Genomic DNA, 24,372 nt, shown 5'->3' on the forward strand with positions numbered 1-24,372 from the left:
GCAGAAGAGGGGTATGAGGAGTGGAGGGGGACGAGGAGAGGAGGGGGATGAGTACAGGAGGTGGATGATGGCAGGAATGAAGAATGGATAAGGAAAGGGCATGATGAGGTAAAGGATGACGAGAATAATGTGATGAGGTGACGAGAAGAGGGCATGAGGAGAGTAGAAGGATACATAAAGGGAATGAAGAGAGTAGGGGTTTCTGGAGAATAAGGGGATGAGGACAGGAGAAGAATGAGGAGACGAGGGGGATGAGGAGCAGATGAGGAGACGAGGGGGATGAGGAAAGGATGAGGAGACGAGGGGGATGAGGAGAGGATGAGGAGACGAGGGGGATGAGGAGAGGAGCTTATACTCCTGTCACTGGCTGATCAGATTTTCTGTGTGCAGAGGTGATGATGGGTGGAGTACCTGTCGGACGGAGATTCAGACTGTTTCTTTGGCCACGGTCAGTACCTCTCCGTCCTGATCTCCTTCGGTTCCTCCTCGTAGTATAGAGCGGCAGTGCAGTATACAGAATAATGTCCGGAGCCAGATATACAGAGCACCGGGCCCAGTCCACAGGCTGTAAAGCAAAAATGAGGCCTAGATTTATAGGAGCAGATGAAACTACAGAAGTAAAGAATCACACATGGTGCCATATCCACGTGTCCTACAGGAGATCGCCCCAACCATGAGAGCAAGGACATCCTGACTGCTACAGCCCAAAGGGAGTCATCGTGCGGCCCCACATGAAATTATTAGAAGAACTGAACAGAGGACGCAATTATAGGAAACAATTAGGCTGACTTCACACATTGCTTTCAGTTTACTATTTTTTTCTGATAAATCCACATTTTTGCCATAATATTGGAGAATTGTGGTAATATACCGTATTGTGTTTTCTTCATGATTGCTGTGAAAAAAAATACAATGCAGCTTTAGAGGAAACAATTAAAGGGGCGATTAGAAGACGGTAATACGAAAGTGTTTATAGGAAACAATTTATAGATGTGATCGGAGGCGGACGGTTTCTTTCATATTCCTGTTATTATAGAGACTTCCCCAGGTGTCGCCGCCTGAGGACATGGGGTGGGACAGCAGAGATATAAGGGAAGGTGAATCTGCACCTTCCCCCAGATCCACAGCACCAAGCTCCACAACCATGGCCTCCAGAGTTCTCGTCCTCCTGATGCTCCTCCTGGTCTACGTCGCAGTCACACAGCAAGGTAAGAGGCAGCAGAGGCCAGAGCCGAGAGACCCCCAGACACATTACAGATAGCTCATAGGACACCTCAACATTTACATAGGGCTGAGCTGTGACTGTCAGCGCCTGGGGTCAGGGATGATGGGAGTGATACATAATGTATGCACATAGTGGACCACAGTCTCTCCATGTTGTCTCAGGCCACAGCTTCTCCCACAGTCCCAGGCCACTGCTCTACCAACTGTCCCAGGCCACTGCTCTACCAACTGTCCCAGGCCACTGCTCCACCAACTGTCCCAGGCCACAGCTTCTCCCACAGTCCCAGGACACTGCTCCACCAACTGTCCCAGGCCACTGCTCCACCAACTGTCCCAGGCCACTGCTTCTCCCACTAATAGAGAACCGTGTGCACTACTAAGGAAGGTGCTGTAGTAGGATCCCACACCATGAAGTAACACAAAATAAATTAGGCACTCAACTTAAGGATGATTTTTTTTACTTTTAATGTAGTCTAGGCAAAACGTTTCGGCCCCATTTGGCCTTTCTCAATTATGGTATGGTCACTTTCACAAAAGTATGGGGCATTTAAAGAGGAAAAACCCCAATGGTAAACAAGCCAGGGGACCTGAGTGTGTGCACGTGCCTGGAGAAAGACGCAGCGCACCTAGCACTTTATAGTTTATTCCTCCTCTATGACCAAGAGGCCAGGGTTATTTGGGACAGCCATCGAGGAGCGGGGGCGCCAATCTCATTCTTAATTTTAGGGTGCCAACCTCCGCTGTTAGGCAGGGTCAGGATAGGGATTGGTATTAGATGATGCACTGACAATTCCCTGCCTAAGGCAAACATCTCCCCCTTTTTTTCAATATTGAAGAATCGTCACCTTTTTGTGTTCCTATTATTGGACACATTCTGATCTGGTTATTAGCCTTTCTACCCTACCCACATAGGGCTTTTTGGGGGTAGAAGGGCCAGTTGATGGTGAGCGGGGGCGCCATTTTCGCAGGAATAGCTGCTGGTAGCCAGTTCTAGAATAGGACCAGGCACTCCCTTTGCCTTTTCTATTGGTGACTAGATTGGTTTATCTTTTAATATATATACATTTGAGATTCTTTCTGTGAATCGTCAAAAATTGTCTACTCCATATTTACTTTTTGTGCTGTGACATATCCACAACAGCCCCCAATATACGCTATTATGTCCACAACAGCCCCCAATATACGCTATTATGTCCAGCACAGCCCCTATGCAGTATTATGTTCACTTCATCTTCCCACTATATAGTATAATGTCCACCACAGTCCCAATTATCATATACAGTATGATAGCCACCACAGCACTCCATAAAGTATTATGGCCCCCACAGTCCCCTCTACAATATGGTCACCACAGCGCCCATTACAGTATGATGTCTCTAGCCACCAGTATAATTTCCCCAGAGCCCCATATACAGCCTCTTATATAGTATTATGTCAGGATAGCCAAGGTATAATGTCCCCCACAGTCTCTTGCAATGTCCCCCATTAAGTGGCAATATAATACAAGAAAACAAACAAAAAAAGCTTATCCTCCTCTAACCCGCGCTCCCCCTCCAGCACAGCCTCTGTCTCTTCTGCTATGTGGTATAGCAGTGGGCACTGGGCGTTCCTGTGTGCGCCATCTCCATCAGCGATCTGGTTGGAAGTAGCCTGTGTTCTGATGGCGTTCTCAACAGAGCAGGGAGCTGATTACATCAATGGGGGGCGCTCACATCAATTGTTTTCGCGTCTAATAGACTTTCATACAATTGAGTGCAGCGAAGGAGCAACGGCTGGGGTGCAGGCGAAGAGAGGGGTGAGAAATGTTAGTGACTGACATTGCACCCTGGCCGTCAGTGTGCTGAATGCCAGTGGCCGGAGGGAGGTGTCAGGCATTCAGCAGCATCATTTTTGAAAGTGCGCCCCCCTCGGAAGACAAGAAGTAGCGCGCTAGGTGGGTGCCTACACTGCCTACTCCTTGTCTTGCCCCTGCCTCCAACTATGTCATACCACAGACCCTCCCGTTTTCTTAGGGCAAAGCTCCTCCCACTATTTGAAAATTGTCCTATTGGACAGGTAACACTTTTGCTTTCACCAACTGATAAATATATAAAATGTGACTTTTATTATATTGATTGGAACATCAATCTCTCTGTACACTGCTCAAAATTAACAGTCAAAGTAATAGAAGGTTTGTAACTTAGGAATCCAGTATATAGACAACGCTGCAATCTATGTGTAGTGGCTGCAATCTATGTGTAGTGGCTACCGGCTGATGTATGGATGTAATGTGGTCTCTGAAGCATCAGTGTCAGAGCACGGTCACACAGTCAGTGTTTTACATCGCTACTTTACATCAGTATTCGTAGCCAAAACCAGGAGAGGAATGTTCAGAGGAATGCAATGCAATGCAATACAAGTATACAGTGGGGAAAAAAAGTATGTAGTCAGCCACCAATTGTGTAAGTTCTCCCATTTAAAAAGATGAGAGCGGCCTGTAATTGACATCATAGGTAGACCACAACTATGAGAGTCAAAAGGAGAAAACAAATCCAGAAAATCACCTTGTCTGATTTGGTAAGATTTATTTTTCAAATTATGGTGGAAAATAAGTATTTGGTCATTAGCAAAAGTCAATCTCCAAAGGTTTTCTATGAGGTTGAGATCTGGAGACTGGCTAGGCCACTCCAGGACCTTCATATCCTTCTTATGAAGCCACTCCTTCGTTGCCCTGGCGGTGTGCTTTGGATCATTATCATGCTGAAAGACCCATCCACGTTTCATCTTCAATGCCCTTGCTGATGGAAGGAAGTTTGCACTCAAAATCTCACAATACATGGCCCCATTCATTCTTTCATGTACATGGATCAGTCGTCTTGATCCCTTTGTAGAGAAACAGCCCCAAAGCATGATGTTGCCACCCCCATGCTTCATAGTAGGTATGGTGTTCTTTGGATGCAACTCAGCATTCTGTCTCCTCCAAACACGACAAGTTTTGTTTCTACCAAACAGTTCTAGTTTGGTTTCATCAGACCATAAGACATTCTCCAATACTGTTCTGGATAATCCAAATGCTCTCTAGCATACTTCAGACGGTCCCGGACATGTACTGGCTTAAGCAGGGGGACACGTCTGGCACTGCAGGATCTGGGTCCCTGGCGGCGTAGTGTGTTACTGATTTTAGCCTTTGTTACGGTGGTCCCAGCTCTATGCAGATCATTCACTAGGTCCCCCCGTGTGGTTCTGAGATTTTTGCTCACCGTTCTTGTGATCATTTTGACCCCACGGGATGAGATCTTGCATGGAACCCCAGATCAAGGGAGATTATCAGTGGTCTTGTATGTCTTCCATTTTCTTATTATTGCTCCCACTGTTGATTTCTTCACAGCAAGCTGTTTGCCTATTGCAGATTCAGTCTTCCTAGCCTGGTGCAAGGCTACAATTTTGTTTCTGGTGTCCTTTGGTCTTCACCATAGTGGAGTTTGGAGTGTGACTGAGGTTGTGGACAGGTGTCTTTTATACTAATAACAAGTTCAAACAGGAGCCATTACTACAGGTGATGAGTAGAGGACAGAGGAGCCTCTTACAGAAGAAGTTCCAAGTCTGTGAGAGACAGAAATCTTGCATGTTTTTAGGTGACCAAATACTTATTTTCCACCATAATATGCAAAATAAATGTTGCCAAATCAGACAAGGTGATTTTCTAGATTTGTTTTCTCAATTTTGACTCTCATATGTCATGATCCAGACTGTGTTTTGGGTTTTGTCTCTCCTTTCCCCAGTCTGTCATGTCAGGGGTTAACTTTCTTCCTCATTTTGGTTTCAGGTCTGCTATTTCTCTGCGCTGCATCCTTCAGGCAGTGTCAGTTATACTTCCTGCCTATGGCGTGAGTAGCTGACTCTCGTGAAACTGTAGAAATCACCGGAATGCGGGATGCAGTGACGGACGGGAGGCAGAGCAAGGGTTAACAGGTTTATTTACAGGGGAATACTCCACACAGGGAGGTAAAGGGTTAAACAGTATGAATGGTAAAGTGAAGTACAACGGTACAAATAATGACACTTCGGAAGCAAGTGTATCAGGAAGTCCTAACACTGCAGCTCCTGCTGCGAACTCCATAACGCCGACAATGGCAGGTGCAGTGCCTTTTCAGGATGGTACTGTAGTCGTTGGTCCATCTTCTGGCGGCAGTGGTCAGTCTCCGGTACCTTCCACTATATTACATAGTCTCCTTTATTATGTATATTGCCATCCCTTATTATACAGTGCCCTCTCTTGTTATGTACAGCACTATCCCTTACATACTAGATTATATAGAGCCCTGTTTATTACATACCATCCTGTCTTGTTGGCTGTATAATTGTTATGATCCTAGTGACAAGGATCGCAGGTCGGACTAGCTAAGTAACTGAACAGACTACTAGCTCTGGGGAAGTGGTAACTAGATTGACCGCAACCTGATCCTATCCGCAAACAACTATAGGCAGCCGTGGAACGTTACCTGAAAATCCTAGACGTCTCTTCACGGCCTGAGAAACTGACTATTCCTAGAGGGAAAGAAAGTCCTCACTTGCCTCAGTGGAGTGACCCCAAAGATATAGAATAGCCCCCCACAAATATTAACGGTGAGTTAAGGGGAAAGCACAAACGCAGAGATGAAATCAGATTTAGCAAATGAGGCCCGCTAATACTAGATAGCAGAAAATAGGAAGGGAACTGTGCGGTCAATAAAAAACCCTATTCAAAATATCCACGCAGAGATTGCTCGAGCCCCGCACCAACTAACGGTGCGGGGGAAGCAACTCCGTACCCCAGAGCTTACCAGCAAAAAGAAATCACATATTAGCAAGCTGGACTAGACTCATCATACACAGAAATCATATTGCAGGCAGATGAGCAAAAAATATTCAAACAGAACTTAGCTTATCCTGAAGAGGCAGAAAACTAGATAATCAGGAGTAATCAGAATAGCACTGAATACATTGACAGCCGGCAACAAGTGGAAGTGAAGCAGAGCTAAATAGGAGCCTCCCTGGTGAATAACGAGGCAGCTGATCCAGCAGACCCGCAGGATAATAAACCAAACCACCAGGGGGAGCCAAAAAAACAAAGTCACACAATACCATCTGTGACCACCAGAGGGAGCCTGAAAACGGAGTTCACAACAGTACCCCCCCCCTTGAGGAAGGGTCACCGAACCCTCATCAAAACCCCCAGGGCGATCAGGGTGAGCCACATGGAAGGCACAAACCAAATCGGCCGCATGAACATCAGAGGCGACAACCCAGGAACTATCCTCCTGACCATAGCCTTTCCACTTAACCAAATACTGAAGCCTCCGTCTAGAAATACGAGAATCCAAGATCTTCTCCACCACGTATTCCAATTCTCCCTCAACCAGCACAGGGGCAGGAGGCTCAACCGAAGGAACCACAGGCACCACATACCTCCGCAACAACGACCGATGGAACACATTATGAATAGCAAACGATGCCGGGAGGTCCAAACAAAAAGACACAGGGTTAAGGACTTCCAAAATCTTATAAGGACCGATAAACCGAGGCTTAAACTTAGGAGAGGAGACCTTCATAGGAACAAAGCGAGAAGACAACCACACCAAATCCCCAACGCGAAGTCGGGGACCCACACAGCGACGGCGGTTGGCAAAGCGCTGAGCCTTCTCTTGTGACAGCTTCAAATTGTCCACCACATGATTCCAAATCTGATGCAACCTATCCACCACAACATCCACACTGAGCAATGCAGGATCCCCTGGAGCCAATGCGAAAGCCCAATCTTGAGGATCGCCACGCAAGAAAGAAATAATAATCTTAACTTGCTGAACAGAATCCCCAGAGGAATGAGGTTTCAAAGAAAGAAACAACTTGCAATTGTTCTTAAAATTCAGGAACCTAGATCTATCTCCAGAAAGCAACTCCGGAATAGGTATTCTAGGCTCTGACATAGGACTGTGCACAACAAAATCCTGAATACTTTGTACCCTTGCAGCAAGATGATCTACACTGGAGGCTAAACTCTGGATATCCATGTCAGCAGCTGAACTCAGAGCCACACCAAGATTAAGAGGAGAGAAGCCAGACACACAGCAGCTAGACACACGGCAGCAAAAAAAAAAAAAAAACCTCTAAGCTTCTTTTCTCCTCCTTCTGCCATGCAATTAACACTTTACCGGCCGGCTGTACTGTTATGATCCTAGTGGCAAGGATCGCAGGTCGGACTAGCTAAGTAACTGAACAGACTACTAGCTCTGGGGAAGTGGTAACTAGATTGACCGCAACCTGATCCTATCCGCACACAGTTGGGCAGCCGTGGAACGTTACCTGAAAATCCTAGACGTCTCTTCACGGCCTGAGAAACTGACTATTCCTGGAGGAAAAGAAAGTCCTCACTTGCCTCAGTGGAGTGACCCCAAAGATATAGAATAGCCCCCCACAAATATTAACGGTGAGTTAAGGGGAAAGCACAAACGCAGAGATGAAATCAGATTTAGCAAATGAGGCCCGCTAATACTAGATAGCAGAAAATAGGAAGGGAACTGTGCGGTCAATAAAAAACCCTATTCAAAATATCCACGCAGAGATTGCTCGAGCCCCGCACCAACTAACGGTGCGGGGGAAGCAACTCCGTACCCCAGAGCTTACCAGCAAAAAGAAATCACATATTAGCAAGCTGGACTAGACTCATCATACACAGAAATCATATTGCAGGCAGATGAGCAAAAAATATTCAAACAGAACTTAGCTTATACTGAAGAGGCAGAAAACGAGATAATCAGGAGTAATCAGAATAGCACTGAATACATTGACAGCCGGCAACAAGTGGAAGTGAAGCAGAGCTAAATAGGAGCCTCCCTGGTGAATAACGAGGCAGCTGATCCAGCCAGACCCGCAGGATAATAAACAAACCACCAGGGGGAGCCAAAAAACCAAAGTCACACAAATACCATCTGTGACCACCAGAGGGAGCCTGAAAACGGAGTTCACAACAATAATGCAATGATGGCTGATGGAGCATGGAAAAGCTTCTTTTCTAATGGAGGAGCTGATGGACTGGTAGTCTGGTCACAGGCTCCTCCATCAGCAGTCATTTTAGATCTAACAAGAGATGGGACTATGTAATAAAAGAGGGCGCAGTGAATAACAAAAATAACAAGAATACACTATGTGAGAGACAGCACTGTACATAACAGCAGTGGAAGCTATATAATAAGGCACGGCATCATATATAACTAGAGAGGATGGTATGTAATAAGGGACAGTGTTATACATGATAAAAGAGGAAACTATGTAACTAAGGATGGTGTTATACATAATAAGTGAGTATACTATATACTAAGGGACTGTGTTAAACATAAGTAAGTAAACTATATACTAAGGGACTGTGTTAGATATAATAAGTGTGTACCACCTCCATCACTGCTTTCTCCCCCACCACCCACATTATTGCCCTTTCCACCACCTCCATCATTGCCTTCCCCTACCACCTATCATTGCCTCCTTCCCAACCACCCCATCATTGTCCTTTCCACAGTCACCATCATTTCTTTCTCCCCCACCATCCCCATTATTGTCCTTTCCACCACCGGTATCATTGCTTTCTCCACCACCACCCCCATCATTGCCCTCTCTGTCACTCCCATCATTGCTTTTTCCCCATCACCCCCATCATTGCCCTCTCCTCCACCTACACAGCACCATTCACCTCTCTGCACGTTCCCCCGCAGCACTACGCATGCACACACACTCACACACAGCACCTCTCACCTCTCCGCATGCTCTCCCGCAGCATCACTGTCGCCGGCTGCTTCCTCTCTCTGGTACAGCCACGATGCTGAATGATGACATCATCCAGCCGCGCTGCTGACTGCTGTGTGAAACAGGATGTGAGAGCAGGAAGCAGGATGGATTGCATGAATCTTTCTCTGCCCGCCACACATGAGGTCAATCTGCCAGGGGCCCCCGTGGCTAGATAAACAGGCCAGATTGCCCTCATTATTAGCCACCCTGCATGGGCACCCCTCCACCTCTGGGCCCCTATGCAGCCGCACCGAAAGCACATCCAGTTTGCCCGCTCCTGAGCGAGTCAGCAGTGCCACTAATAATGTCCATTTGACTGAAAAAAAAAAACAACCACCCACCAGCAGCATTATCAAGGAACTATATGGCTATGGCTCCTCCCACTGTGTCAGGTCACTGCTCCTCCCGCTGAGTCAGGTCGCAGCTCCTCCCACTGAGTCAGATCGCAGCTCCTCCCACTGAGTCAGATCGCAGCTCCTTCCACTGTGTCAGGTTGCAGCTCCTTCCACTGTGTCAGGTCGCGGCTCCTCTCACTGTGTCAGGTCACGGCTCCTCCCACTATGTCAGGTCACTGCTCCTCCCACTATGTCAGGTCGCTGCTCCTCTCACTGTGTCAGGTCATGGCTCCTCACACTGTGTCAGGTCACAACTCCTCCCACTGTCAGGTTGCGGCTCCTCCTACTGTGTCAGGTCACAACTCCTCCTACTGTGTCAGGTCTCGGCTCCTCCCACTGTGTCAGTTCACAGCTCCTCACACTGTGTCAGTTCACAGCTCCTAACACAGATCACAAAAGCTCTGAGCACACTGTCCTCAGTCTCTGTTGCTGCCCTACCGTGCTGTGATATTACAGGCAGGGGCAGGGCCGGCTCATGCATTATCTTTGTTTCCCTGGTCTCAGTTTGCTGAGATCGGCGGCAGTTGATGACCTGCCGCTGTCCCAGGACCACCTCCATACTCAGCCGCCTGGTCCTGGGGTCTTGTGTCTGGCAGCGCTCAGTGGCATGTTACCTCCCACGGCACGGCCACGGGTAATGTGGGCACTGATGGAGTCCAGGCTCCGTGCTGTTCGATGACTCCAGTGTCTGTTCCTCACCTCAGATATATAGGGATTATTGCTCCCCCCATACTGACCCATCCCTTCCTGCTGCCTTGTGTCTTCCTCAGGTTTGCCGCCATCGTCCGCTTCTTGTTGCACCCAGCTGGCTAAGCGCATCCCAAAGAACATGCTGCAGAAAGTGACCAAGGTCCAGTTCCAGGAAAAGGATGGGATCTGCAGCCTGAAGGCCATCGTGTGAGTCTTCCAGCAGGGGCTCCTCACCTGGGCTCGGCTCCTCCTGAATGGAGATGATTGTGGGGCCGCAGGAAGAACTAGAGGCAGTCTACGTTACCAAAGATAGTCCAAGTCTGTGAACTCTAGATGGGCAGTCCACGGTACCACAGATTGTCCAAGTCTGTGAACTCTAGATGGGCAGTCCACGGTACCACAGATAGTCCAAGTCTGTGTACTCTAGATGGGCAGTCCACGGTGCCACAGATAGTCCACGTCTGTGAACTCTAGATGGGCAGTCTACGTTACCAAAGATAGGACAAGTCTGTGAACTCTAGATGGGCAATCCACGGTACTACAGATAGTCCAAGTCTGTGTACTCTAGATGGGCAGTCTACGTTACCAAAGATAGGACAAGTCTGTGAACTCTAGATGGGCAGTCCACGGTACCACAGATTGTCCAAGTCTGTGAACTCTAGATGGGCAGTCCACGGTACCACAGATAGTCCAAGTCTGTGTACTCTAGATGGGCAGTCCACGGTACCACAGATAGGACAAGTATGTGAACTCTAGAGGCAGTCCACAGTACCACAGATAGGACAAGTCTGTGTACTCTAGATGGGCAGTCCACGGTACCACAGATAGTCAAAGTCTGTGTACTCTAGATGGGCAGTCCACGGTACCACAGATAGTCCAAGTCTGTGTACTCTAGATGGGCAGTCTACGTTACCAAAGATAGGACAAGTCTGTGAACTCTAGATGGGCAATCCACGGTACTACAGATAGTCCAAGTCTGTGTACTCTAGATGGGCAGTCCACGGTACCACAGATAGTCCAAGTCTGTGTACTCTAGATGGGCAGTCCACGGTACCACAGATAGGACAAGTCTGTGAACTCTAGAGGCAGTCCACAGTACCACAGATAGGACAAGTCTGTGTACTCTAGATGGGCAGTCCACGGTACCACAGATAGTCGAAGTCTGTGTACTCTAGATGGGCAGTCCACGGTACCACAGATAGGACAAGTCTGTGAACTCTAGAGGCAGTCCATGGTACCACAGATAGTCCAAGTCTGTGAACTCTAGATGGGCAGTCCACGGTACCACAGATAGTCCAAGTCTGTGTACTCTAGATCGGCAGTCCACGGTACCACAGATAGTCCAAGTCTGTGTACTCTAGATGGGCAGTCCACGGTACCACAGATAGGACAAGTCTGTGAACTCTAGAGGCAGTCCACGTTACCAAAGATAGTCCAAGTCTGTGAACTCTAGATGGGCAGTCCACGGTACCACAGATTGTCCAAGTCTGTGAACTCTAGATGGGCAGTCCACGGTACCACAGATAGTCCAAGTCTGTGTACTCTAGATGGGCAGTCCACGGTGCCACAGATAGTCCACGTCTGTGAACTCTAGATGGGCAGTCTACGTTACCAAAGATAGGACAAGTCTGTGAACTCTAGATGGGCAATCCACGGTACTACAGATAGTCCAAGTCTGTGTACTCTAGATGGGCAGTCTACGTTACCAAAGATAGGACAAGTCTGTGAACTCTAGATGGGCAGTCCACGGTACCACAGATTGTCCAAGTCTGTGAACTCTAGATGGGCAGTCCACGGTACCACAGATAGTCCAAGTCTGTGTACTCTAGATGGGCAGTCCACGGTACCACAGATAGGACAAGTCTGTGAACTCTAGAGGCAGTCCACAGTACCACAGATAGGACAAGTCTGTGTACTCTAGATGGGCAGTCCACGGTACCACAGATAGTCAAAGTCTGTGTACTCTAGATGGGCAGTCCACGGTACCACAGATAGTCCAAGTCTGTGTACTCTAGATGGGCAGTCTACGTTACCAAAGATAGGACAAGTCTGTGAACTCTAGATGGGCAATCCACGGTACTACAGATAGTCCAAGTCTGTGTACTCTAGATGGGCAGTCCACGGTACCACAGATAGTCCAAGTCTGTGTACTCTAGATGGGCAGTCCACGGTACCACAGATAGGACAAGTCTGTGAACTCTAGAGGCAGTCCACAGTACCACAGATAGGACAAGTCTGTGTACTCTAGATGGGCAGTCCACGGTACCACAGATAGTCAAAGTCTGTGTACTCTAGATGGGCAGTCCACGGTACCACAGATAGGACAAGTCTGTGAACTCTAGAGGCAGTCCATGGTACCACAGATAGTCCAAGTCTGTGAACTCTAGATGGGCAGTCCACGGTACCACAGATAGTCCAAGTCTGTGTACTCTAGATCGGCAGTCCACGGTACCACAGATAGTCCAAGTCTGTGTACTCTAGATCGGCAGTCCACGGAATCACAGATAATCCAAGTCTGTGTACTCTAGATGGGCAGTCCACGGTACCACAGATAGGACAAGTCTGTGAACTCTAGAGGCAGTCCACGGTACTACAGATAGTCCAAGTCTGTGAACTCTAGATGGGCAGTCCACGGTACCACATATAGTCCAAGTCTGTGTACTCTAGATCGGCAGTCCACGGTACCACAGATAGTCCAAGTCTGTGTACTCTAGATGGGCAGTCCACGGTACCACAGATAGAAAAAGTCTGTGAACTCTAGAGGCAGTCCACGGTACTACAGATAGTCCAAGTCTGTGAACTCTAGATGGGCAGTCCACGGTACCACAGATAGTCCAAGTCTGTGAACTCTAGAGGCAGTCCACAGTACCACAGATAGTCCAAGTCTGTGAACTCTAGATGGGCAGTCCACGGTACCACAGATAGTCCAAGTCTGTGTACTCTAAATGGGCAATCCACGGTACCACAGATAGTCCAAGTCTGTGAACTCTAGATGGGCAGTCCACGGTACTACAGATAGGACAAGTCTGTGAACTCTAGAGGCAGTCCACGGTACCACAGATAGGACAAGTCTGTGAACTCTAGAGGCAGTCCACGGTACCACAGATTGTCCAAGTCTGTGAACTCTAGATGGGCAGTCCACGGTACTACAGATAGGACAAGTCTGTGAACTTTAGAGGCAGTCCACGGTACCAAAGATAGGACAAGTCTGTGAACTCTAGATGGGCAGTCCACGGTACCACAGATAGTCCAAGTCTGTGAACTCTAGATGGGCAGTCCACGGTACCACAGATAGTCCAAGTCTGTGAACTCTAGATGGGCAGTCCACGGTACTACAGATAGGACAAGTCTGTGAACTCTAGAGGCAGTCCACAGTACCACAGATAGTCCAAGTCTGTGAACTCTAGATGGGCAGTCCACGGTACCACAGATAGTCCAAGTCTGTGAACTCTAGATGGGCAGTCCACGGTACCACAGATAGTCCAAGTCTGTGAACTCTAGATGGGCAGTCCACGGTACCACAGATAGTCCAAGTCTGTGAACTCTAGATGGGCAGTCCACGGTACCACAGATAGTCCAAGTCTGTGAACTCTAGAGGCAGTCCACAGTACCACAGATAGTCCAAGTCTGTGAACTCTAGATGGGCAGTCCACGGTACCACAGATAGTCCAAGTCTGTGAACTCTAGATGGGCAGTCCATGGTACCACAGATTGCCAAGTCTGTGAACTCTAGATGGGCAGTCCATGGTACCACAGATAGGACAAGTCTGTGAACTCTAGATGGGCAGTCCACGGTACCACAGATAGGACAAATCTGTGAACTCTAGATGGGCAGTCCACGGTACCACAGATAGTCCAAGTCTGTGAACTCTAGATGGGCAGTCCACGGTACTACAGATAGGACAAGTCTGTGAACTCTAGAGGCAGTCCACAGTACCACAGATAGTCCAAGTCTGTGAACTCTAGATGGGCAGTCCACGGTACCACAGATAGTCCAGGTCTGTGAACTCTAGATGGGCAGTCCACGGTACCACAGATAGTCCAAGTCTGTGAACTCTAGATGGGCAGTCCACGGTACCACAGCTAGTCCAAGTCTGTGAACTCTAGATGGGCAGTCCACGGTACCACAGATAGGACAAGTCTGTGAACGCTAGAAGCAGTCAACGGTACTACAGATAGGACAAGTCTGTGAACTCTAGAGGCAGTCCACGGTACCACAGATAGTCCAAGTCTGTCAACTCTAGATGGGCAGTCCACGGTACCACAGATAGTCCAAGTCTGTGAACTCTAGATGGGCAGTCCACGGTACCACAGATAGTCCAAGTCTGTGAACTCTAGATGGGCAGTCCACGGTACCACAGATAGTCCAAGTCTGTGAACTCTAGATGGGCAGTCCACGGTACCACAGATAGGACAAATCTGTGAACTCTAGATGGGCAGTCCACGGTACCACAGATAGTCCAAGTCTGTGAACTCTAGATGGGCAGTCCACGGTACTACAGATAGGACAAGTCTGTGAACTCTAGAGGCAGTCCACAGTACCACAGATAGTCCAAGTCTGTGAACTCTAGATGGGCAGTCCACGGTACCACAGATAGTCCAGGTCTGTGAACTCTAGATGGGCAGTCCACGGTACCACAGATAGTCCAAGTCTGTGAACTCTAGATGGGCAGTCCACGGTACCACAGCTAGTCCAAGTCTGTGAACTCTAGATGGGCAGTCCACGGTACCACAGATAGGACAAGTCTGTGAACGCTAGAAGCAGTCAACGGTACTACAGATAGGACAAGTCTGTGAACTCTAGAGGCAGTCCACGGTACCACAGATAGTCCAAGTCTGTCAACTCTAGATGGGCAGTCCACGGTACCACAGATAGTCCAAGTCTGTGAACTCTAGATGGGCAGTCCACGGTACCACAGATAGTCCAAGTCTGTGAACTCTAGATGGGCAGTCCACGGTACCACAGATAGTCCAAGTCTGTGAACTCTAGAGGCAGTCCACAGTACCACAGATAGTCCAAGTCTGTGAACTCTAGAGGCAGTCCACAGTACCACAGATAGAACGTCCTTGCTCCACGTCAGGTGATATAGTACAGGCTCGCACCTTCTTGTTACCCATAGAAGGTCATACAGTTGTGGGCGAGCAGAGATCAGGACCCCAATTATGAGCCGGAATAGAGACCCTCTGTACAGTATGGCCACCATGTAATACCAGTTACACATCCCCCGAGCAATGTCAGCTGAGTGCCCCGGTGCGAGAGAACCCATAGGGGGCGCATACAGAGACGCAGCCATCGGGCCCTGATGTCTGAGGGGCCCAGTGTACAAAGATATGACCCCTCACCGTGCTTCACTGCTGAGTACCGGGAGGGGCCATCTGTGACTCCCAGCAGATACCTGGAAGACCCCAGAAGACCCCCTTAATGCTAATAGCATATTTCCATCACTGCTCGAGTCCTGGAGTAATAAACAATCAAACCTGCGCACATTCCATGTCATGAGCAGCGAGGAGGAATGTGGTCGGGTCTGAACCTGTCCGACCATCAAACACAATGTAACAGGTGGGACGAGGAAGAAACAGAGACATTGTGCCCTGTCCAGTGTGTGCCCAGTCCAGTGTGTGCCCAGTCCAATGTGTCCAGTCCAGTATGTGCCCAGTACAGTGTGTGCCCAGTCCAGTGTGTGCCCAGTCCAGTATGTGCCCAGTCCAGTGTGTGCCCAGTCCAGTGCGTGCCCAGTCCAGTGTGTGCACAGTCCAGTATGTGCCCAGTCCAGTGTGTGTCCAGTCCAGTGTGTGCCCAGTCCAGTGTGTGCCCAGTCCAGTATGTGCCCAGTCCAGTGCGTGCCCAGTCCAGTGTGTGCACAGTCCAGTATGTGCCCAGTCCAGTGTGTGTCCAGTCCAGTATGTGCCCAGTCCAGTATGTGCCCAGTCCAGTGCGTGCCCAGTCCAGTGTGTGCACAGTCCAGTATGTGCCCAGTCCAGTGTGTGTCCAGTCCAGTATGTGCCCAGTCCAGTGTGTGTCCAGTCCAGTATGTGCCCAGTCCAGTATGTGCCCAGTCCAGTATGTGCCCAGTCCAGTGCGTGCCCAGTCCAGTGTGTGCACAGTCCAGTATGTGCCCAGTCCAGTGTGTGCCCAGTCCAGTATGTGACCAGTCCAGTATGTGACCAGTCCAGTATGTGCCCAGTCCAATATGTGTCCAGTCCAGTGTGTGTCCAGTCCAGTGTGTGCCCAGTATAGAATGTTCCCAGTCCAGTGTGTGTCCGGAGCAGAGCGCCCCCTGTGTACACTGACCGTACCCTCGCTCTTTATTCGCACCCCGTCACCCCTGATTTCCCCCTCTCGTGCTTTTCCCGCAGGCTGCTTGTGGAGAACCAGCTGAAGTGTATGGACCCCACTAACCGTGTCCTGCAGCAGTGGGTCCGGAGACATCGTCCGAGGCTCCAGTGAGCTGAGCGCTGGGAGGGTCGAGCGCGGCCCCTGCGGGCACCGGACGTGTCCTCCACCGCTATCTCCATGATGGCTTCATAGACTGGGGGGCACATGGATCGTGTTGGGGGTTCATAGACTGGGAGGCACATGGATCGTGTTGGGGTACTGACCCCCAAGGCCTCACCCCCTCTGCACCTCATCCGCACCTTGGAGACTTTTGCATCTTTCTCATGGACTTTAGGGCCAATTCTCCAAAGGTTTTGCACAAAAAATAACTGGCGTAAAAGATTTGCATGAAATGTTGGGACTTATTAAGGTGTTTGCGCCAGAATTCTGAATGAAGCCGCCATGATTATACGTGTTCGTCTTTGTTCACTGACATCAAGCAGAGATCCTGAAGAAGGCAGTCTGGATGTGAAACCCGCAGCCGAGTCCGGCACACACAGATCACTGGATCCAGTGTCAGCAATGCTCTGTGAGCGCCCCGTATCACGGCCACCATGCTGCGCTGACGCCCGGGCGCAGGGCTCAGACATTGCCCCAGATTCACGCACAATAAACTCGCCATGTACAGATCTCCGCTTGCTGTCAGTGGATGAGATCACTCTTGTTTCAGAGCCATTATCCCCACACATATTGGGTCCTGTTACAACAACAATGCTCTGTGAGTCAAGACAGATACATTGTAACAAGATCAGCTGCTGATGAGTTCAGCTCACAGAGCATTGTCTACGCTGGATACCACTGGAACAAACCCTCAGCTGAGAGCGGGATCAGACATGTGCAGAGTTACTGCCTCCGAAACAAGAGCGTTCTCATTCACTGACAGCAAGCGTGTGCGTAATTATAGCAAAGTGTTAGAAAGTTCTACAACTTCTCATTCATGCAGATTAATCACAGAAACTGGAAACACGGAGCCTTGATCATTACGAGAGTTGAGAGAATTGTCTAAAGTTCAGTTCATCACCCTCCTCGTACTCATCATCACTTACGTGTATCAATATTACAGCAAGAAAAATCAGTAATTCGGTAATTGGGGTCTCCTAAGCCTGGCACATACTGGGGTCCTCGCTCAGCTTCAGCTTGTTTCTCTCGTTTCCGCTTGTCTGGGACACTGACGTCCTGTAGATTGTAAGCTCTTGTGACCGGGATGTTCTGGATTTCTATTTTATATCACAGGCAAATAATAAAGCAGTTCATTCTCCACTGGTCTGCAGAGCGTTTCGCTGACTTTGCCATCTTCTAGGGCTCGGTCACGGACTTGCAGAACCTCTTCCAAGGTCTGTCCTGTCCATTGATTAAGCACAGCAATGCCCCATGAAGCCTCCACATGACAGCCCACCTGGAGGACCAGCAATCAGAGTTTCCATTCATTACACTGGAAGATACAGTTGGGGAGAAAAGTCAGATAAAATCTAGAAATACAATCATTCACACTTCTCCCACGATTGCTCAGTTTGGCTGGACGGCCAGGTCTAGGAAGACTTCTGGTGGTCCCAAATTTCTTCTCTTTAAGGATTATGGAGGCCACTGTGCTCTTAGGAACCTTGAGTACTGCAGAAATTCTGTTGTAACCTTGGCCAGATCTTTGCCTTGCCACAACTCTGTCTCTGAGCTCCTTGGCCAGTTCCTTTGACCTCATGATTCTCCTTTGGTCTGACATGCACTGTGAGCTGTGAGGTCTTATATAGACAGGTGTGCGCCTTTCCAAATCAAGTCCTATCAGTTTAATTACACACAGCTGGACTCCAGTGAAGGAGTAGAACCATCTCAAGGAGGATCACAAGGAAATGGACAGCATGCGACTTAAATATGAGTGTCTGAACAAAGGGTCTGAATACTTATGACCATGTGATATTTCAGTTTTCCTTTTTAATAAATTTGCAAAAAAAATCTACATTTCTGTTGTTTTTTCAGTCAGGATGGGGTGCAGAGTGCACATTAATGAGAAAAAATGAACTTTTTTGAATTTACCAAATGGCTGCAATGAAACAAAGAGTGAAAAATTTAAAGAGGTCTGTATACTTTCCGTACCTACTGGATGTGTGGGAGGGCTATAGATGCATCATACTGTGTGGGGGGAATGTACTGTGAGGACATCATACTGTGTGTGGGGGGGATGTACTGTGAGGACATTATACTGTGTGTGGGGGGAATGTACTGTGAGGACATCATACTGTGTGTGGAGGAAGGTACTGTGGGGACAACATACTGTGGGGGGGAATGTACTATGGGGACATCTGTGTGTGGGGGGAATGTGCTGTGAGGACATCATTCTGTGTGTGGAGGAAGGTACTGTGGGGACATCATACTGTGGGGGGGTACTATGGGGACATCATACTGTGTGTGGGGGGAATGTACTGTGAGGACATCATACTGCTGTGTGGGGGGAAGATACTGTGGGGACATCATACTGTGTGGAGGGAATGTACTGTGAGGGCATCATACTGTGTGTGGGGGGAAGGTACTTTGGGGACATCATACTGCATGTGGGGGAATGTATTACGGGGAAATCATACTGTGTGTTGGGGAATGTACTGTGAGGACATCATACTGCTGTGTGTGGGGAAACGTACTGTAGGGACATTATACTGTGTGGGGGAATGTACTGTGGGGACATCATACTATGTGTGGGGGTAAATGTACTGTGGAGATATCATACTGTGTGTGGGGGAATGTACTGTAGGGACATTATATTGTGTGGGGGAATGTACTGTAAGGACATCATACTGTGTGTGGGGGATGTACTCTGGAGCATCATACTATGTGTCGGGGTGAATGTCCTGCGAGAACATCATACTGTGTGATTGGAAAGTACTGTGGGTACGTCATACTGTATGTGGGGGAATGTACTGTGAGGACATCATACTGTGTGGGGGAAATGTACTGTGGAGACATCATACTGTTTCTGGGGGAATGTACTATGATGACATCATTCTGTGTGTGTGAGGAATGTAATGAGGGGGCATTTTACAGTGTTTGAGGGATGTACTGTGAGGATATCATACTGTGTGTGGAGACTGTACTGTGGGGACATCATACTGTGTGTGTGGGGGGAATGAACTGTGAGGACATCATACTGTGTGGGTGAAATGTACTGGGAGGACATCATACTGTGTGTGGGGGAATGTACTGTGGGGACATCATACTGTGTGTGGGGGGAATGAACTGTGAGGACATCATTCTGTGTGGGGGGAATATACTGTGAGGGCATCATAATGAGTGGGGTAATGTACTGTGGGGACATCATACTGTGTGGGGGAATGTGCTGTGGGGACATCATACGGTGTGGGGGAAAGTGCTGTGGGGACATCATACGGTGTGTGGGGGAATGTACTGTGGAGACATCCTATATGTGGCAGGAATGTACTGTGAGGACATCATACGGTGTGTGGGGGGAATGTACTGTGAGAACATCATACTGTGTGGGGGAATGTACTGTGAGGACATCATATGGTGTGGGGGGGGAATGTACTGTGAGGACATTATACTGTGTGTGGGGGAATGTACTGTGGGGACATCATACTGTGTGTGGGGGAATGTACTGTGAGGACATCATACGGTCATACGGTGTGGGGGGAATGTACTGTGAGGACATCATACGGTGTGGGGGGAATGTACTGTGAGGACATTATACTGTGTGTGGGGGAATGTACTGTGAGGACATCATACGGTGTGTGGGGGGAATGTACTATGATGACATCATTCTGTGTGTGGGAGGAATGTAATGAGGGGGCATTTTACAGTGTTTGAGGGATGTACTGTGAGGATATCATACTGTGTGTGGAGACTGTACTGTGGGGACATCATACTGTGTGTGTGGGGGGAATGAACTGTGAGGACATCATACTGTGTGGGTGAAATGTACTGGGAGGACATCATACTGTGTGTGGGGGAATGTACTGTGGGGACATCATACTGTGTGTGGGGGGAATGAACTGTGAGGACATCATTCTGTGTGGGGGAATATACTGTGAGGGCATCATACTGAGTGGGGTAATGTACTGTGGGGACATCATACTGTGTGGTGGAATGTGCTGTGGGGACATCATACGGTGTGGGGGAATGTGCTGTGGGGACATCATACGGTGTGTGGGGGAATGTACTGTGGAGACATCCTATATGTGGCAGGAATGTACTGTGAGGACATCATATGGTGTGTGGGGGGAATGTACTGTGAGAACATCATACTGTGTGGGGGAATGTACTGTGAGGACATCATATGGTGTGGGGGGGGGAATGTACTGTGAGGACATTATACTGTGTGTGGGGGGGGGAATGTACTGTGGGGACATCATACTGTGTGTGGGGGAATGTACTGTGAGGACATCATACGGTCATACGGTGTGGGGGGAATGTACTGTGAGGACATCATACGGTGTGGGGGGAATGTACTGTGAGGACATTATACTGTGTGTGGGGGAATGTACTGTGGGGACATCATACTGTGTGTGGGGGAATGTACTGTGAGGACATCATACTGTGTGTGGGGGAATGTACTGTGAGGACATCATACGGTGTGTGGGGGGAATGTACTGTGAGGACATCATACGGTGTGTGGGGGGAATGTACTTTGAGGACATCATACGGTGTGTGGGGGGAATGTACTGTGAGGACATCATACGGTGTGTGGGGGGAATGTACTTTGAGGACATCATACGGTGTGTGGGGGGAATGTACTTTGAGGACATCATACGGTGTGTGGGGGGAATGTACTGTGAGGACATCATACGGTGTGTGGGGGGAATGTACTTTGAGGACATCATACGGTGTGTGGGGGGAATGTACTTTGAGGACATCATACTGTGTGTGGGGGAAGCAAACAAGGAGAAAATTTCTGTGTGGGTGCATATATTAAATATAAAGGACTTAGCAATATTGGGTTACTGGCTTAGTGGAAATTTTAAAAAACTGCCACATCGTGCTGTGTCTTTTTTTCTTGATTTTCCTGGTTGGGAGGTTTGCAATAATGACATAAAATATAATATTACTCAAATGCAGTCAGCGCCATCAATCATAATCAAAGGTTTATTTTTACAAATAAAATTGTCTGCAGCTTTCTGGATACACAACAAGCAATAACATGATATATACAGGAGACAAGGAGTTAATACACATTATAACGAGGGGCTCTCTACAATATAAGACAGCAAAGATATAATAAACAGAGGAACTGACACTATGGAACAATGATACGACCACCGATCCCAGAACTGTCATAATGTAACCATGATACGACCTCTGATATGGGACGAAGTGATTAAGATTCACCTTTGCTGTCCAGATTCTGAGGAAGTTCCGGAGAACAGATACTGTCCATATGTATCACGATGTATATACCGGCTCCTCCGCTATATATTCTGGGGGATGGGTGGGGGATAAATCTTTCCGAGCCTTTACATATTAAGGCATGCTCAATTTGTCAGAGAGTGCATTGTTTTCAATGTAAAGATGGTAACAAATTGCAAGCTTTTGAGACTACTCAGGTCTCTTCATCAGGCACAGACGAAAAGAAATTCTGGAGAATCACATATTTATGCACAAAACATCACAGAAAAAAAAAAAACATGGATAAGACAGCTGACACGAAGCAGAATTACCATGAGTGCTAAACAGTTATGTCCATAAATATTGGACCAGTTGTTAGATAAGGAATGTTTTATTGTCCTCTGAATGGGGTCTTGTTTTGTTGTGATGACCCCACATGGTCTGAGGAGCAAATTCAATTCGCCATACAATAAGAGAAAAAAAGAATGGATCTACCTGTGGCAATACATTTCTGTCTCCCCAATAACATTATTGACATGAAATTACTTGTATTAAAATGTAACTTCAAATCTCAGAGAGACAGAAGAATATGGGAATATAAACTGATGACGACCTTTGACATTCTCAGTGCAGGAATGAATGTTTCGCATGGATTTAGGTCTTTTTACATCAACTAAGGAACTAAGGAATTTGCCCCTCAGACCATGTGGGGTCATCACAACAGAACCAGACCCCATTCAGAGGACAATAAAACATTCCTTATCTAAGCACTGGCCCAATATTTATGGACATAACTGTTTATCACTCATAGTAATTCTGCTTCATGTTACCTGCCTTATCCATGGCTTTTTTTGTTTTTTTTCTGTGCTGTGTTGTGTATAAATATGTGATTCTCCAGAATTTCTTTTCGCCTATGCCTAATGAAGAGACCTGAGTAGTCTCCAAAGCTGCAATTTGTTCCCATCTTTTCAGTTAGCCATTAAAAGGTATCAACCACTGAGGACTCTCAATTCTAGATATTTTTCTATCTACTGGCTAACACGGTACCAAGATATATATCTTTCTTACTTTCAATGGTGAGAGTGGAGTAACCTGCCGCCAGTATCTGGATGGAGTCCTCTATAAGACGCAGTTTGACTGGTTGATGCTCCAGAATTAAGTCCCTACTAGGACTGATGCCTGTAATATCTGGAACCTCCTCGCTGTCCCTCGTAGGAGGAGCCATTCACCCAAACCAATCACAGCCCATCCTCATTATCATATCACTGGTCCTAATGAAGGTGTAATTATTACATGCATAAAGATGACCGTATCATATAAAAGAGCCATTAATGAGACACACATACAGAAGAACCAGGATCAGGAGATAGCTGACAAACATCTCATTATGGAGGAAGATATTCCCCTGTGCACAGGAGACTTCCTGTTTGCCAATAGCATCACAGTGACCCTAGGGCGAAAAAATGCAGAAAACAGAAACCACATATACAGTCCCATAGAAAATAGGGGCATTGGCCCACATATATTAACCCTCAATTGTCAGGACTCCGATGTGTAACCCCCGAGGTCCTGATGTTCTTCCTTTGGTGTTATAAATATCCAGACTGAAGCACTAGGATATGAGACGAAAGGATCGGATCTTATAATAACATGATCAATAAAAGTTCTGCTCACTAATCACAACCCATGTGACATGTAATGCCCCCGGGAACTTATGTTATTAGCATTCCCTTATTGCCTACAGCTTAACTGACTGATCATAACTAGTAATTAGCACTGAGGAATCCGTGCAAACGAGCAAACTTTGGAGTAAGGAATTCATAGGAGGAGGAATAGACACCTGCACAGGAGGAGACTGGAGGTCTGCAAGGGAGAAAACTGGAAAGCAGCAAATGGAGGAGACTGGAGACCTGCAGGGGAGGAGACTGGAGACCTGCAGGGGAGGAGACTGGAGAACTGCAGGGGAGGAGACTGGAGACCTGCAGGGGAGAAGACTGGAGAACTGCAGAGGAGGAGACTGGAGACATGCTGAGAAGGAGACTGGAGAGCCACAGGGGGAAGGAAGACTGGAGAACTGCTGAGGAGGAAGAGACTGGAGACCTGCAAGGGGGGAAACTGGAGACCTGCAGGGGAGGAGACTGGAGACCTGCAGGGGAGGAGACTGGAGACCTGAAGAGGGGAAGGAGTCTGGAGACCTGCAGGGAAGGAGACAGCCCACCTGTAGGGGAGGAGACTAGAGACCTGTAGGGGAGGAGGCTAGAGACCTGTAGGGGAGGAGGCTAGAGACCTGTGGGGGAGGAGGCTAGAAACCTGTGGGGGAGGAGGCTAGAAGCCTGCATGGGAGGAGACTAGAGACCTGCAAGAGAGGAGGCTAGAGACCTGCATGGGAGGAGACTAGAGACCTGTAGGGGAGGAGGCTAGAGACCTGTAGGGGAGGAGGCTAGAAACCTGTGGGGAAGGAGGCTAGAGACCTGCATGGGAGGAGACTAGAGACCTGCATGGGAGGAGACTAGAGACCTGCAGGAGAGGAGACTAGAGACCTGCAGGAGAGGAGACTAGAGACCTGCA

At 48.2% G+C, this 24,372-nt stretch overlaps 2 protein-coding genes across 4 annotated transcripts in view; one reads left to right on the forward strand and one right to left on the reverse strand.

The window, feature by feature from the left end:
• The first annotated feature begins 1,071 nt into the window (after positions 1-1,071).
• CCL27 (C-C motif chemokine ligand 27) lies at positions 1,072-17,742 on the forward strand. 2 transcript variants are annotated; one of them, XR_013220938.1, is made up of 4 exons: positions 1,072-1,208; positions 10,187-10,313; positions 16,464-16,643; positions 16,680-17,742. XR_013220938.1 is itself a non-coding variant. In XM_077281308.1 (3 exons), the coding sequence occupies exons 1-3, from the start codon at positions 1,145-1,147 to the stop codon at positions 16,552-16,554; spliced, it is 282 nt and encodes a 93-aa protein (XP_077137423.1). In that variant the 5' UTR covers positions 1,072-1,144; the 3' UTR covers positions 16,555-17,742. The 2 variants fall into 2 exon arrangements, 1 of the variants encoding a protein (XP_077137423.1); XM_077281308.1 differs by having other exon boundaries at positions 16,464-17,742.
• A 4,954-nt stretch (positions 17,743-22,696) lies between these two features.
• The window catches only part of IL11RA (interleukin 11 receptor subunit alpha), a 173,520-nt gene continuing 171,844 nt past the window's right edge, over positions 22,697-24,372 (reverse strand). For both annotated transcript variants that reach the window (XR_013220941.1, XR_013220939.1), the window contains exon 13: positions 22,697-23,999. The gene's annotated coding sequence lies outside the window, so the exon portion shown is untranslated. The remainder of the gene's footprint in view (positions 24,000-24,372) is intronic.

The sequence above is a fragment of the Ranitomeya variabilis genome, chromosome 1 (genome assembly GCF_051348905.1).
Source record: "Ranitomeya variabilis isolate aRanVar5 chromosome 1, aRanVar5.hap1, whole genome shotgun sequence".
In the NCBI taxonomy this organism is placed as follows: Eukaryota; Metazoa; Chordata; class Amphibia; order Anura; family Dendrobatidae; genus Ranitomeya; species Ranitomeya variabilis.